Raw genomic sequence first — 16,558 nt, 5'->3', positions numbered from 1 at the left:
TTACGTTTTCCACGCTCTTCTCCTCCGGGCTTCCAATCGGCTACTTATCTGCACGCTCGATCGGCCAAGATTCCTTCTTAATTCCCATTTACGCTACTGCGACTCGGATTAGGGTGGAAGTGGCCGGCTTTTATGAGCTCCGGCGTTACCTTTTATCTGTAATTCGCGAGTTGAACGAGCTCGTTTACAACACACGCGTATGCATATCGCACACACGCGTGTACACACGAAGTGTCAGTATACACTTTGTATTTTGCGATGGAGAGAATTTAAGATAAGGTATAAAAGCACTTTGTGTTTTATCCTTTTTCTTCGTTAGAAAGAAAGCGCGGTGAATGAAAATTAACTCTTCTATTATCAGAAAATAATGAAATTACAACGGATTGTTTAAAATATTGTTTAAAATACATTTATATTAATTTAAGATATTTTCACGTCAGATTGAGTTTCTTTGAATATATAATGATTAATTAAAAGGACTGCATTTGTTCTCTTTGACTATCTTATTTATTATACTAATTGTTAAAATAAATTTTGCATTTATCTTTTGTAAGTAAAAGTTTTACATGAAAATTGTAGAATATTTTTTACATTATTAATGATTATTCATAAAAAAGTTGGTAGTAGAGAGCAAAAAAGTAAAAAGGTGGTAGGAAAAGTTAGAAGTGTTCGTCTATTGAAGAAAAATATGCCGTAGATTAGTTTTGAAATTATTACATTCAAACTCCATAACTTCATCCCAGATATCCCAGTCTTGAAATTTTTTGCAGATATCTTGGCTGTTCGGCTACAAACAAACTCAGATTTGCAAATAGAAAGAGATTGAACAAAAATTGTTTCGAGACAGGTCGAACAAGGTAAACAAGGTAACTTGGCTAACCTTTGCAGTAGATAGCGGATTGAATACTCAGACGCGAGACATCCCGGGTAGAATTTTGTCGAGGCGTGCCCCAAGTCTGTAAAGGGCCTAAACAGGCATGCCCTAAAATAGGATCGCCAATATTGGGGCTAGATAGGCATGTCGTAAAATAGGCATACTATTGTCGGGCCTAGAAAGGGATTAGAAAGGCAAATTCTGGATAGAATAACCTAAATAGGCCTATAATAGGCACTGACATGGATGCCATTATCAAGGTCTGCAAACGTTGGGCCTAAAAAGGGACTAAAAAGGCAAATTTTGGATAGAATTTTCTTAATAGGCCTAGAATAGGCACTGGCATGGATGCCACTATCAAGGTCTGCTAACGTTGGACCTAGAAAGGGACTAGAAAGGCAAATTCTGGATAGAATTTCCTTAATAGGCCTAGAATGACATGGATGTCACTATCAAGGTCTGCTAACGTTGGACCTAGAAAGGGACTAGAAAGGCAAATTCTGGATAGAATTTTCTTAATAGGCCCAGAATAGGCACTGACATGGATGTCACTATCAAGGTCTGCAAACGTTGGGCCTAGAAAGGGACTAGAAAAGCAAATTCTGGATAGAATTTCTTTAATGGGCCTAGAATAGGCACTGGCATGGATGCCACAATCAAGGTCTGCTAACGTTGGGCTTAGATTGGTATGCCCTAAAATAGGTCTACCATTGTTGGGCCTAGAAAGGGCCTAAAAAGGAATTTTCTAAACAGGCACTAACATGAAAGCCTACGATTGTTGCCGTGAAATTATAGTTTTTACAATTTTTTTACATAAAATTTATTTCTTTTATTATCATGAAATAATTCATTGATTTAATTATTATGTTTCTTAAGATGATTTTTAAAAAATTATATATTTGCACTGGTTACGACATATGTAGACTATATATAACACTTACATCAAATTAAGAAGTAGTCTACCACGTAAGGCAGTTGGCTCACGATTCAGAGGTCCCGAGTTCGAATCCCACTAAGGTAAAGTGTTGTTTTTCAAATACGAGGAAATATTTATAATTATAGACTGCATCTTAAGAAACAAATTTAGTTATAAAATAGTAATAAAATTTCGAAAAAAAAATAGTTTTTTTAAATGTAAATATCATATAAGGATTACTGGGAAGTTGGTGTCTAGATAGGGCCTAGTTAGGCGTGCTAGAATAGAGCCTAGTCAGATATACAAATCAGGCTCTGACTTACACAAGCGTTACATCTCTGTGCAGGTCCTAAACAGGCTTTCTTGATAGGGCCTAGACAGAAATGGTGAAAAACTGTCTACAGCCTTTACAGGCCCTCTTTTAAAATTCTACCCGGGATGTTTGTCACGTGGAAAATCTCCGCAAGATTTCGCCTTACGATTAACACTCCCTGAAAAAAAGATAAATAACTGTCTGAAGAGGGAAACAAATCAAAATTATAGATTTTAATTTTATATGATTTAATATATTGCAGCAAGAGAAAAAAATTAAGATTATAAACAATTAAATGTATTTATATATATGTATTAAAAAATATTAAATTTCAAGATCAATTAACTGATTACATTTTAAATTTATTTTAGGCGATTTATAATTTGTGTGAAATTAAATTCAGGGTAGAGTTTCCCTTATGATCTTAGGTGCTGTATAACACCAAAAATATTTGAAGAAAGAAATATAATATACATTGATATATGTTATAAAATTTATATATGTATCAAAATGCATGATATGTGAAATTTTAAAATAGAATTCTGTCTTAAAGTCTGATGCGAATTATAGATAATTGTGTAAAATGGGCTTACCTGTTGTTTATAGGATTGATTTTAATTCCGATTCGTGAGAAATAAGATAATGACGAGATGTATAGATATAACGCTAGACCGTAGTACATGTGTCAGGCACACAGCACGTAGGTGCTACCATCATTATGGATGACATTAGCTGCACCGTCCGTGGCATTAATGAATTAATCCAGATAATATCACCATTATATGGGCTCATCGCATATGATTTAATTAGCCTGGTACATTGCCGACAAATAATGATAGTTACATCGATTACTTCTAGCTTAATAATTTCGTAGTGTCGAATGAACGCTCACTCTTTAGTTTATTACTTTTATGCTAGATTACACGAGTTTTCTCTTTAAAAACAAATTTTCTTTAATTTCCTTAAATTAATCTTATATAGATTTACCTATATTTAATAATTAAATTTAGAATTAAAGTATTTTGACTGCATCAAAATTTTGCATTATTTGCTTGAGTTTGGTTGTGTAAAATTTAATTAATTGAATATTACGAGAATAATAATGGATATAATAATTTGCAAAAATAAGTTGCAAGAATGATGAAAATTTAGTATTCAGGTTTCGTGCAAGGTCCTTAACTTGTAACGAGTTTTAACAATCATATATAATACCGATATTAAACAGCTGTTAAATGTCGAATAAATGTTGTACCACTTTAGAACAATTTATCGCACGTCTCATATTGTTTCGATAAGAAATTACTGTTACATAATTAGAGAATAATGGACGAGCTACTATTCACAAGCATTTTATCTATGGATAATTAATGATTATTTAATTATCTATAATAGATAATAATTAATTAAAAAGTATACATTGTTTTAGAACTGTCAAAATTTTATATTATGCACAAGTGTGGAAATTTATATCTCTTTTAATAACGCGTTTATTTTTATCTATATATTAAATTTAAATATATTAAATTTAAAAATAACTGCAAAAAGTTGTTCCAAAATAATTTTGCAATGAGTTTATCAGAGCATATATTATATTAATGTTAGATATTTGAAATGTATATAATAATAAAAATATATTAATATATGTATGTATACTGCTTAATAAAATAAATAATTTAAATACGTAATAAGAAATGTCTAACGAGGAGACTTACGGAAGTGTAACTCACCGATTTTAATGAAACTTGGCATACTTGTAGAAAATCGAAAAATAATCGACACGTATTTTTTTATTTCGGCAATGGTGCGAGTTTAAGGAGAGGTAACCGTTCAGAGACCCAAAAAATGCATGACTTTCAGGAATTTTTTTTTATATAAAATAAATGAATTTGAAAAAAACTTTTAAGGGGTTTTATTCTTGTACTGTTACATAAGAAATTATTATTTTTTCATGTCAAAATACCGGCTCTTGCTTCCACGCCATGAAGCCACAAACGACGTGAGTTTATGCGCGCGAAGCGCTCCACAGCCTTGCCAGCTAATCTGAAACAAAAAACACAAAAAATTTATTAAACTAGACTAAATTTGGGGGGCCTTATGGTTTTCCGATTTTTAAAAAACCCCCGGAAAACAAAATGGCAGCTATTTGAAAAAAAAAACCCCATTTAACGGAAACAATGGTTTTTTTTAATGGCTGCCATTTTGTTTTCCGAAGGTTTTTTAAAAATTGGAAAGCCATAAAGCCCCCCAAATTTAGTTTAGTTTAATAAATTTTTTGTATGGAGCGCTTCGCGCGCATAAACTCACGTCGTTTGTGTCTTCATGGCGTGGAAGCAAGAGCCGTTATTTTGACATAAAAAAATAATAATTTTTTATGTAACAGTACAAAAATAAAACCCCTTAAAAGTTTTTTTCAAATTCATTTATTTCATATAAAAAAAAATTCCTAAAATTCATGCATTTTTTGGGCCTCTGAACGGTTACCTCCTCTTAAACTCGCACCATTGCCGAAATAAAAAAATACGTGTCGATTATTTTTTGATGTTTTACAGGTATGCCAAGTTTCATTAAAATCGGTGAGTTACACTTCCGTAAGTCTCCTCGTAAGAAACATTTATTGTTAAAAAAATATTAAAATAGAAAATATGAATATATTTTTACGACTATATCTTAGGGAAATTGAGTTAAATAAAATTTATTATAGCTTTATTTCTGTACATTTATTCAAACATTTATGAAATATTTAGCCATTGAATAATGTGAGCATTTACATGAAGAGAGAGAATTAATAATAATTAAAACGCAATAATAAACGATTAATTTGAATAAGAATGAAATGGTGAATGAATAATTATATCTATACATAATGATTTGCTTAGTCATATTGAATATAAATTCATATTAAATGTATGACGTACCTACAATTAATATTTAACAATGTAGAAATTTAGCAAATTTGAGTTGTTTTTTTGAATTTATCTTTGCGTACCCCAACGTTTAAATAATTTTTTTTACACAATATACAATTAGTATAATCCCGCGCTATATTAATTGCAGTATGTGTATATTTTAATACTGCAATTAGAATAAATTATAAAAAAATATTTAAAAAAGTTATTTTTGAGGCTTTTAAATTATAAATTGAAATAACACGTAAAAAATGCAACGCTATTTTAACATTACGCGAGTAGTTTATTCTTTATTTTGTTGATTTACAACTTTTCTCTATTTACAATGCTTGACGTGTAATTCCTTAGAAGCAATTTTGCATTAAGGGACGCACATCCGCGGAAGGACTAATCTTCGAAATTGAGTTTTTTATCCCTTTATATAAAGCTCTTTTCCGCTGGATATTCTTTTATTCATCATGCTTATCTGTTCATTGTACTTTGTGCTCTTATTATAAAAAGCGATCCCAGTGCGTCCGCCGTAGATTCTTTGTACAACAATTACGATTTATTTGTAATTTCTAAAAAAGAAGACTATTATTATGTTGTCAGGATTCTAACGAGTTTTTTTCTACGTGATTAATTAATATGATGCATTATCATAATTTGCTTCAAATCCAAAGATACTGCAGCTTATCAAATTTATTTCATTGTGTCGATCGTATTATCGAATAGCTCTTTCAGAAGTCAAGGAAAAAAACCATTTCTTTTCAAAGTTACCATTCTTTGTTTGTAACAATTTGCGCGTTTTCTAATTGATTCGTATTTTAAATACAAATTTTATAAAGCTATATAAAGCTATGTAGAGCTACTTTGCACTTGGTTTAAGTTTCAGTTTTAGAGCCATTACACGAGGTTTCTGCAACAATGCGCGCGTAAATAAATGCTCGTATAGTAGACAGCAAACTATTTGCTTAAACTCGAAATTCCAGCAGCAGCGGTTCGTAATGGCGAGTTCTTGAACGCATGACGTAGCGGGTTAAATGCGGATTCGCAGCAAAGAGCAGATCTTTCTTATAGCACCGATAACGTATCACGTCGCAGCCGCATAGTCGATATCCATTTAATTAAGCTACTATATGGTGCTCGCGTTTATTTCGTCGCAACGCGGTAAGTAGCCAGTTCTTGAATTTCGTCATGAGCTCGAAAAAGTTAATTAAAACGAACAAATGAATGAATGAAAAACAAATTCAAAAATGGATCGACGGTCACGTGATCAGCAAATTTGAAAAAATTATGAGGTTAAGCTAACCGCTGCGGTGTTTCGCGTTTTGATTCAAGAGAAATAAACGCTTTTACCCGCGTTACGTTATGTGCAATCTCGATTTGTCAATTGTTTGGGAGATAATATTCAATATTTTAAAAAATTTAATTTTTTTTTCAAAAAAATAGTAAGTTTGACTGTAAATGCAATCAACTTTTATGTTACAGGTATCTTTTATTTTAAAATAAAATATTTTGTCAAAAATTTGAAAGTAATATAAATAAAGTAATATCGTATAATTATAATAATAATGTATAATTATCTATTACGTGAATTTCCTATTTTAATATAGAATTAGAATATGGAATTAGAATGTGGAATTCATTTACATTTAGCTGTGATAAATGCAACTATCTTGCATGTTTCGAATACTGCATATATGTAATAGTTTAATTTGTTATCGCGGATTAACATTTTCTGAAGAAAGTGGTTTACAAAGTTCTAGATATATTTCTGAAATTTCTATGCAATTATTCATGGAACCTTTTGCTGAGCTTTCGTCTCGAGCGTATTAATCATTTTTAAAATTTTCTACGGTTGGAATGCGCCTATCCGGATTTTCTCAAGCTTTTTCTCACGTATATTATACTTTGCAACGCTGTTTGAATTTCGATCTCCTTTACAAAAAGATAAAATTGTATATATAAAAAATATAAATAATGAAAACATTTGACGATTTAATATTCTTAAAAGTAAGAGTTTGGGGTGTGTTGTATTATGAAAAGGCTTTTTAGCTTGATTAATATTTTTATTAGAATGTTTGATCTTTTGTTATCCCACTGACAGTTTATATTTTAAAAATATATGAGTTAATTATTAATTAATGATAAATTATAATTCAGAAAGATTTAATCTTTAAAGGTGCCTTTTCACGTTAACGCTCGACGCTCATTTTTAGCAAGTAAAAATCTTCAGAAATAATATCTTTTATTTATATATATATCCATAAAATATTATTACTTGAAGATATTACTTGAAAATAATTAATATTTTACGTATTTTAAAGTCTATGTTTGATTGTACTGGGACGATTAACGACGATTCAGCGACGACGCTGAATATTAAACAAATTCAACTTCATTTCTTTGACGCTAGCGTCAAAGCGAAACCACCACGTTCACCTTGTTGACGCTCATTTTCAGCGTCTCATGAATTGGCACCTTAACGCGTTTACTTCTAAAAAATTGTTCAGATGATGCTATCGCAAAACAAATGTTCCGAATATAATCTGAGCCAGAATGTTGAAATTCCTTTCATATCTCGACATTGTAACAGTTATAAGCGTTTTGACAGCATCTCTGATCGCGTTGGAAACTACCAGCTTGAAATTTTAATGAATTATGGATGCTGGAAGTGCCAGGGGGCAGATAAAGTAAATTTTATTATTGAGTAACTGATCAAATATCGTATATATTTTCTACAAACAAAAAGTTAAATTAGAAGCGTAAAATATGAGTATTGACAACGCGTTTTCAATTTCACAAATATCGGGATTGAGTAAACAATTGTAATAAAATATAAAGTGTATTCTTACAACATTGTTATATTTTATTGATTTTTTCTTCATAAACAACATTATTTAATTTTACTTTATAATGTGCTGCAGTATAAGATAATGCAAAACAAAAATATACTTCTTATAGGTATTATTTTCTGTCATTTACATTTCAAAATTTGAAAAAAACCGGGAGAAGGGGAGGAGAGAGAGAGAGAGAGAGAGAGAGAGAGAGAGAGAAAGAGAGAGGAAGATAAAATTACACCTTGTATAACTCATTGAAGAAAACCCTTGAGAGGTTACAAATTTTTTCAAACTCTGCTGTATTCAATTAATCAAAAAAACAAAAATGTAATATCAGATTCTTCAAAAATTACTTTGAATTTTATAGAATAATCCTTTTCTAAAAAGGAGATGTGAAGTTTATTGTTGCCGCTTTTCCGCGATGCCGATTGGTTTTCTTGCTGCGCTTACTTCATTTGCAGCTGTCATTGTATATTTTGACAGTTGTGTATAATAGGGTTAATAGTGAAATGTTAAAGATAAATAGCGCGCGCGTAGCGCGCGTCTGTAGTGTCTAGTTAAAAGTAAAAATAAGATAGTAAATATTAAATTGTAAATAATTAAAAATTTATTTTTTGCTAATTATTAAATTTTAATTTTTTTACAATTGTGAAAAATTTCTTCGACTAATTATTAATTTTTAAAATAATTATAAACTTTTTTTATCCATTATTTATTATTTAAGAAAAAAAATTTTTGTTTTTTTAATTAAAGATTTTTAAAAAATTTACATTTTATTAATTAATACTTATTTTTTTTTTAAATTAACAATGTCTTTTTGATAATTATTAATTTTTTTAAAAATTAGTAACATTTTTTGGCTTATTATTAACTTTGACAACATTTGAATAGGGGAGACCGGCGCTCGTTGGCACAGTTTTCACAATTTCGGCATTTTAGTTCTTAAACAACTAATTTTCATGATTAAACAGTACATACTAATATGATAGAGAGAACCTTTCTCTACATTTTCATGCCAGGAACGCTCCTGTATACCGTATAATTTCCTTGTAATAAATGAAATACAAACATGCTGCATTGTGGTCAACTTGCCCCGATAGTAGGGTAAGTTGGCTATGCGACAAAAGTCCATGTTAAATTAACTAAAACGTAATAAAAACACCAAACGAGTAACAGATATGTACTTAACCTGATAAAAATTGCATCTTTTAAAGTTATTTTGTAATGATCAATAAATAGCAAAATGCTGTTGCAGAAAAACAATTGTAAACTATTTTAGATGTAGCTTTCTTCAATATAAAAATATTAATATAAATAATGTATCTAGCTTCTATTATATATTAGCATTGTAGGTATATAGCAAATCACATACCCACACAGGTCTCACGCGCGCCGCAACAAGTCAAGCGTGCCTTGATATGAGCCAACATACCCCATCCCTACATACGTTGGATTTCAGTCATTTTATTACAATAAATTACTGTTGTTCCTCAAAATAACATGTCGTATAGTAACAGAACCTTTTCTTTTAACTAATAATACGTCACTTTGATTTACTTCTCAAGCTGAAGAACATTAATACGATGTTATATAAAAAGTATGTTATATATAAAAGAGATATTTTATGACAACTTTTCCACTGTTTTTTTCGCTATAAATAAACGGAACGCATTCCCAACTTTCCCTTTGTGCCAATGAGCCCCGGTTTTCCATAATAAATAAGCGGATAATTTTCAATTCTTTATTACTTAATAATAATAATAATTGAAAGCATTGCCAAAAATAGCATTTTTGCCGAACCGTGTTCAGAATATAAGATAATAATTATTTTTATTTTATATGTTAATTATTTTTTATTAGATGGACAAAGTTGCGAGCTAAGCTAACGCGATTAATCAAGACGGTAACATCGAGAATTTATTTTTGTATATCCAAGATTCAATCTTTTTGTCAAAAGCTGATTTAAATAATAAACGTAGTTTATTGTAATAAGGAAAATAAAATTTAGAAACTTATGCAGATATATTTATGTTACGTACAATAAATTACATTACTACGATTAATTACATACGGTATCTTGTATATAAAAGTATATTGTTTATTTTCACAAATTTAAACATGCTTTAATGATTTAACGGGAATTGTTGTCATGCATCATTGGTGAACCGAGCTACGTTCAATCGCGGGTTCTGCAAATCACATACGAAATAGCAATTCTTAGAAATTGTTTTATATCAAATGCGTGATATAAAAATTTGTTTTCACCATATTTATTCCGTAATTATATCAATATTTTCTAAGCTTTATTTCTTTATAGTAAATAAGTTATTTTATATTACAGTTATGACTTACATAGGTACACAATAAATGTCATAACAAATTGTTTCTTTAAAAATCTATATTTTTAGGAGTGTTAATATATAGTTGATAAATTAATTAAATGTACTACAAATTACAAATTAACTTATTGCATTAAAACTGATTATGTTGCACTGAACAATAAAACGGCATGTAACATGCTACCTGCCAGCTCGAGCCACGACGCCCTAATAATTGCAATGTACTTTTGATATAACAAATTGCCCGACGAATAAGCAGACTCAAGGACTGATCATTTGCGGTCAATAAACTTCTAACACTTTGTAAAATAATTTTAATCCAACATATTCTCTACTTTTGAATTGAAAATTATACGTGCGATATGCGCTGCGTTCCGTGAACTAGATTTGACGATAGTATATGTTATCGTGAACTCGGAATTTTTAATTAATTAGCGAGTTACACTCGCCTTCAGCTCACGCGTCCACTCCGCACTCGTGTCCAATTCTCAACATCCCGCACTTGTTACACAAATAACTATTACCTTACATGTTAATTAGTTTTTATTAAATAAACAAAATTCGAGTTATGCTAACGCGATTGATGAAGAGATAACATACATTTATGTATATCTACAATTCGATCTCTTTATCAAGGTCTGATCTCAGTAATATGTAGTAATAATCCATTATGTAAGGAAGATAAAATTTAGAAACTTATGTAGATATTACACAAAATTACACTACTACGATTATTTATATGATATTTTGTATATAAAAGGTATATTGTTTATTTTGACAAATTTAAACATGCTTTGATGATCCAACAGGAATTGTCGTCATGCATTACTGCGAATCGAGCTACGTTCAATCGCGAGTTCTGCAAATAACAAACGAAATAAATAATTTTTTAGAAATTGTTTTATATCAAATGGGTGGTATAGAAATTTGTTTTCATCATATTTATTCCATAAATAATTCAATATTTCCTAAACGTTATACCTTTTTAGTAAATAAGTTATTTTATATTGCAGTTACTAATGACTTACCTTGTAAAAAAGAACATTAAAAGGTTAGACAACCTTGACAAGAGCAAAAAATAAACCTTTTTTGAAGTTAAATATTTAAAAAATAAAAAACTGAGTATTTAAAACATTGGCACATAATTCTATATTCTTTTATGGTTACTTAAAAAAAATTATTAAAACTATTAATAATAACGGGAGTTATTGGTAGTAAAGGGAAGCAGTTCTTCTGGAATAACCAAAAATAATGTAAGACAAAATAACAAATGGATTTATAATCTAGAAAAGTGTCTAAAATGTATTAAAAGCAACATTTGAAAAAAATTTTTTTTTAATTTTATTGAAGAAAAAATGTAATTTTGCATTTTTCTTGTAATTATAATACTTTTTATTTTTTCAAAGAATTTTTTTTCAAATTCTGTTTTTGACACATTTCAGATATTGGTTTCAACATGTAAAAATTTTTGAAAGAAACTGTTTGAGCCGTTTTTGAGATTTTATGAGCACCACCAGCTACTGAACTCCTTCCTTTCATTACAAATAACACCTGTTATTATTAACATGCTGCATCTTTAACTCTGAATATTTAAAACTTTAGCACATAATTCTATATTCTTTTATGGTTATTTAAAAAAAATCATTAAAGATATTAATAATAACGAGAATTATTGTCATACAGGGAATAGTAGTTCCGGATTGTTGTTAAAAAATATGTATGGTACAGAACTCGAAATGTGCTTGAGGAACAAAATATTGTAATTTTTGGTCGCGATAAGGAATATACATCGAAGCTATACTGGCCCTATAATAATTAAAAAAAAAATAGTAATACTTTTTGGTCTATTATTAACTTTGACGATATTAATAATAAACAAGCGGATAATTTTCAATTCTTTATTACTTAATAATAATTATAAAAGCATTACCTAAAATAGCATATTTATACCGATCCTTGTTCAGAATATGAGGAAATAATTATCTTTATCTTATGTGCTAATTATTTTATATTAAATAAACAAAGTGCAAGTTATATGCTAACGCGATTAATCAAGGAGGTGGCATCGTGAATTCATTTCTGCGTATATCCAAGATTCAATTCTTTCGTCAAGATTTGATATTTTGTTTAAAGTAATACGTTTGTTGTAAGTAAAATACAATTTAGGAACTTATACAAAAATATTTATGTTACATAGAAAAGATTAAATTTCTACGATATTCCGTGTATAAAAGATATGTTTTATTTTTATACATCTTTCAACGATCCAACAGGAATTGTCGTCATACATCATTGCAAACCGAGCTGCCTTCAATCGTTGGCACTGCAATTTACAGATAAAATAAAAAACTTTTTAAATTTCAACGATATTATATTATCACAAATGTGTGGTATAGAAATTTGTTTCTGCCATATTTGTCCATAACCAATTTAACATTTTTGAAGTTTTTTTTTACAACAAATAAATTATTTTATATTATTAGTTACTAATGCCTTACCCTGTGAGAAAATCAGCTAAATTGTTAACAAAATGATTATAAAGGTAGATGTAGAATACTGTTTAATTTATTTTGGGTTTTATCCAACATCTTTTTCTTACAGCGAATATACGTATTGATTGCTCGTTTACGCATTTTTTCCCATTCGTATAAATGTTGAAATATAGGACATGCATAATTTGGTGAACAATACTGAATAGCAAACATCAAAGCTGAATTAACTTTATGTTCCCATCGAACTTTAATGCACAATAGCAGCCAAAGAAACCTGAGAGACAGATACGTTTTACGTTAAACAGTTGTGAATCCATTATTCGAATGTATAGATACACATATTTACCGTATTTCAGCATTATGGTTTTCGAAACGGTAACGATACAAAATTAGTGCCAGTTTCTGTTCGGTCAAATTCTCATGAAAGTCATGTAAATAGTTTAAGAATATTATTTTCTCAACGTTAAAATCGAACTTTTTATCTCTTAAGGAATCAGGTTTAGTATGGCTTTTACAATTCCATTTGACCCAATCTTCTGTTAATTTGAAATACTTTGTTTCCCAAGCAGTCATTTCCGGCACGGTAGGTGGCAAAGGTATATCATGGAACCACGTGTTCCATGTAATATTACCTAATATCTGAAAGCAAAGCGGAAGTCATTATTTTTAGATGCAAAAAATCTGAATATTAGTGAAACTGTAGTTTGTATAAAAAAGATGTTACCTCCTTTTCGTCGGGAAAATATTGATACAAGTAGTTTATCCAATCTTGAGTGTTTATACTTTTGAATGCAAATTTGTGAAAATAAGACTTAAGAAACAGTTCGAATACTGAGGATCCCCCTAATATTTCCTCTAGATGATCTAAAAGCATACATCCCGTTTCGTAAGGTACATATTCAGTAGCTTTATGGGGCAATAAACACGTCAAATTGGGTAATAAGCACTTTAGCATGTGAGGATGCTCCATTCCTTGGATCTGTAATACAATTTCAGAAGATAATACAGTAAGAATGTAAGAATAGTGTGTGTGTGTGTGTGTGTGTGTTGTGTATACAATGTAAAATATTGTTATTTGGTAACATTATTTATTATTTCATTTCTATGATTTAATCAATGTTAATACCATACCATATTGTTCAAGTCATTTTGTTCTTTCCTCTCAAGAAAAGACTTGATGTCTTTAATCTGCATCAGTAATTTACTTTTAATTTTCCTGCTAATAAAAATGCTGAAACTCTTATTTAACCACAAATGCTCATAATTGGAACATGTAACATAATTTCCTGCCCAGCTCTGTGAGATGTTGCGAGCGAGTGAACTGATAGAAGTAAGATCTCCGCCAAGTAGAGTTGGTGAAATAAATATCACGCGTGGACATTCTATTTTCAAATGAGCGACATTTGGTGGAAGCACGCATATGTCGTACCTATCTACAGATATAATTTTGCATGTATTAACAAAAAAAATAACATTAAATAAAATAGTAGGATTTTGATAAAGCGCAAAGGTAAAATTTATTATATGTTTTTTAAATAAATTAGTATCAACGTATTTAGTTGTTATTTTACCCCAAGGATAAGGTCCACACAAACTCTTGGCAATCTCCAACATTCTTTCAATCGTATTAATGCCTGTATTAATAAGAAATGTATCGGGAGGCTCGTCAATAAATTTTTTCTCGATAAACATATTTGATTTTTCATTAAGATATCTTATCTGTAGTGAGCCCACAGCAATAATCACCGCATAAGATGGGACTGGATCTATTTGACGGAATTCATGTACCTCTAGCTCCGGTCCCACGCGGTCTACTGCTTGCAAAAGTGCAGACATAAGAACCGTAAAATGTTTTGGTACCAAAATCTATAATATGAAATATACGTCAATAAAAATTAAATATAGATATTTTTTTTTTTTTTACAAAAGTATTCCATTTTTTCGTGAAATTTTACTACTTTTGTCAATAGTATCAATAATGATCAATTGTACATAATTGTTTTTATATAAATGAATAAATGCGGAATACATACAAATACTACTCTGATTAAATTCTTACCTTGGCAGTGTATGTAAATTTGACGGATGGGGTGTCCTGGCAGGGAAACCATGCTCTAGCGTATATTAGCTGAAAAAAATACAGATTTTTATATAATCTGTCTTAATGTGGAAAAATGTCTTTGTTTACCTTGTTGTTAGACAGTAAAAAGGGATGTGTACCATTGGCAGTTTGTGCAGATGTTAACCAATATAATGCAGGAGAATCTGAGCTTGTTTTATATTCAATTTCGATTTTACATCTGAAAACATAGTGTTATTGGTATACTCAAACTTTACAGCAATAAATATTAGTAATTGTATTTCTCTAAAAATATATTATATAATTACTCATTGTTAGAATTGCAAGTAGTATCGACAGTTGGTGGTAACTCTACATAAAATGAGCTTCCAAAAATGTGATGGATTCCAACATGATAATCTAAATCTGTTCCATCAATATTTGTGACACGTGATATAAAAAGTCCATAGTTATCTAAGAACTAATTATTCGATATTACATTTTAATAATTAATTAAAGTTTTTTCCTGATATGAAATGACATTTCTACTCACTATCCCACTAATTGAAGATTTCTTTTTTATAGTCAATATCGCTTTTCCTTTAAGAACTTTTTGCTTAAAATCCACAATCAGTTCTAAATGGATATCGGTTACACGTGCTTGTTCTAATATCAAAAAGATACGGAAATTAAAACATATAAGTAATAGGTATAAATATGTAAGTATAATGAGTAAGTACATGACAAAGTGTGATATGTTGTACGGAAAATTATTACAGTAATTGCATGTGATATTATCTGTAAAATATAAACAATTGTCAGACTTCTATACTAAATACAATATATTTTATAAGTTTAAGAAGATTTATAAAATTTATAGTTGTCAGTTTATTAAAACTGTAAGAGTATATTTTAATTTTGAAAACTATAAATTATTAAATTATTAAACAGCTAAGGATATGTGGAGCAGTTTTGTCTTTAAACATCTAATAATTTCCGCAAATATTCCTTATTCTGTTTCTTTAAAAAGAAAATAAATAATAATCTTAAAGTTTTATATATTATGTTTATGTAGCTAATTAGATAATTGAAATACCTGGTTTCGCAAAAGTGTGTGGATCTTCAGTAGATCCTGAGAAATCCATTTTAGTAGATCTTAAAATATCCATTGTAAGATAAGTCACGTTATACAGCCTCTCCAAGTAACTTGCTCCAAGTAATCTTATGTCTGAACTGGTCGCACAAAGTTACAGTGCTACTTTTAACTTCTATCCGTTTTACTTTGTTTGATAATATATTTTGTTTATTATAATGTCGGACAGTCAAAGTGACTGTGGTTCTTCGCGCATAAACGTATTTGAATTAAATAAGTTTAGTAAATTACATAGTTGTACATTGCAAAACTCGTTTATTTTAATTACATGTAAAGATTATACTTTACAAGTAAATATAGTTTTAAAAAATCTTCTTTTTCGTCTGATTACTTGAACGGCACTTCTGAACGCAACGCAACGCAACGCGACGAACTGTTACGATTCGCATTTATTTAAATCATTGACGATGTGACATAGAAAACTAACGCCCTGGATAGTACCCAAGGTACTAAGTTTTTACTTGAGCCTCCAATTTATGTGCGAAAATTTGTACTAAAGTGAAAATTAACAAGTCATGTAATCAATCAAATTAGGTAATTAGGTATTACCACGTCCTGTTCGTATTAGAGGGGGAAGGGGTTATAATTTGCGAAAAGTCACGTGATATCATGGTGTTCTAAAAAATAAGCACTGGGCTTTAAAAAATATACTAAAATTGATTGAAAAACTATATTTAGTTATCG

General features: G+C 29.7%; 1 protein-coding gene across 1 annotated transcript in view; it reads right to left on the bottom strand.

Annotated features, from left to right (window-relative positions):
• Window positions 1-15,866, bottom strand: part of LOC112466534 (leukotriene A-4 hydrolase-like) — a 25,534-nt gene extending 9,668 nt beyond the window's left edge. Inside the window, exons 1-10 of the mRNA XM_025034659.1 lie at window positions 15,818-15,866; window positions 15,275-15,387; window positions 15,051-15,202; window positions 14,851-14,962; window positions 14,722-14,790; window positions 14,234-14,528; window positions 13,794-14,095; window positions 13,387-13,641; window positions 13,009-13,301; window positions 4,064-4,143 (exon numbers count right to left, since the gene is read on the bottom strand). Of these exons, the coding sequence (XP_024890427.1) occupies window positions 4,064-4,143; window positions 13,009-13,301; window positions 13,387-13,641; window positions 13,794-14,095; window positions 14,234-14,528; window positions 14,722-14,790; window positions 14,851-14,962; window positions 15,051-15,202; window positions 15,275-15,387; window positions 15,818-15,866 (1,720 nt within the window). The remainder of the gene's footprint in view (window positions 1-4,063; window positions 4,144-13,008; window positions 13,302-13,386; window positions 13,642-13,793; window positions 14,096-14,233; window positions 14,529-14,721; window positions 14,791-14,850; window positions 14,963-15,050; window positions 15,203-15,274; window positions 15,388-15,817) is intronic.
• Between the last annotated feature and the right edge of the window lie 692 nt (window positions 15,867-16,558).

Source organism: Temnothorax curvispinosus, unplaced genomic scaffold, assembly GCF_003070985.1.
Source record: "Temnothorax curvispinosus isolate PA1 unplaced genomic scaffold, ASM307098v1 QBEX01016322.1, whole genome shotgun sequence".
NCBI classification, from domain to species: domain Eukaryota; kingdom Metazoa; phylum Arthropoda; class Insecta; order Hymenoptera; family Formicidae; genus Temnothorax; species Temnothorax curvispinosus.
The sequence above is the reverse complement of the archived record's forward strand: the minus strand, read 5'-3'. Positions and strand labels throughout refer to the sequence as shown.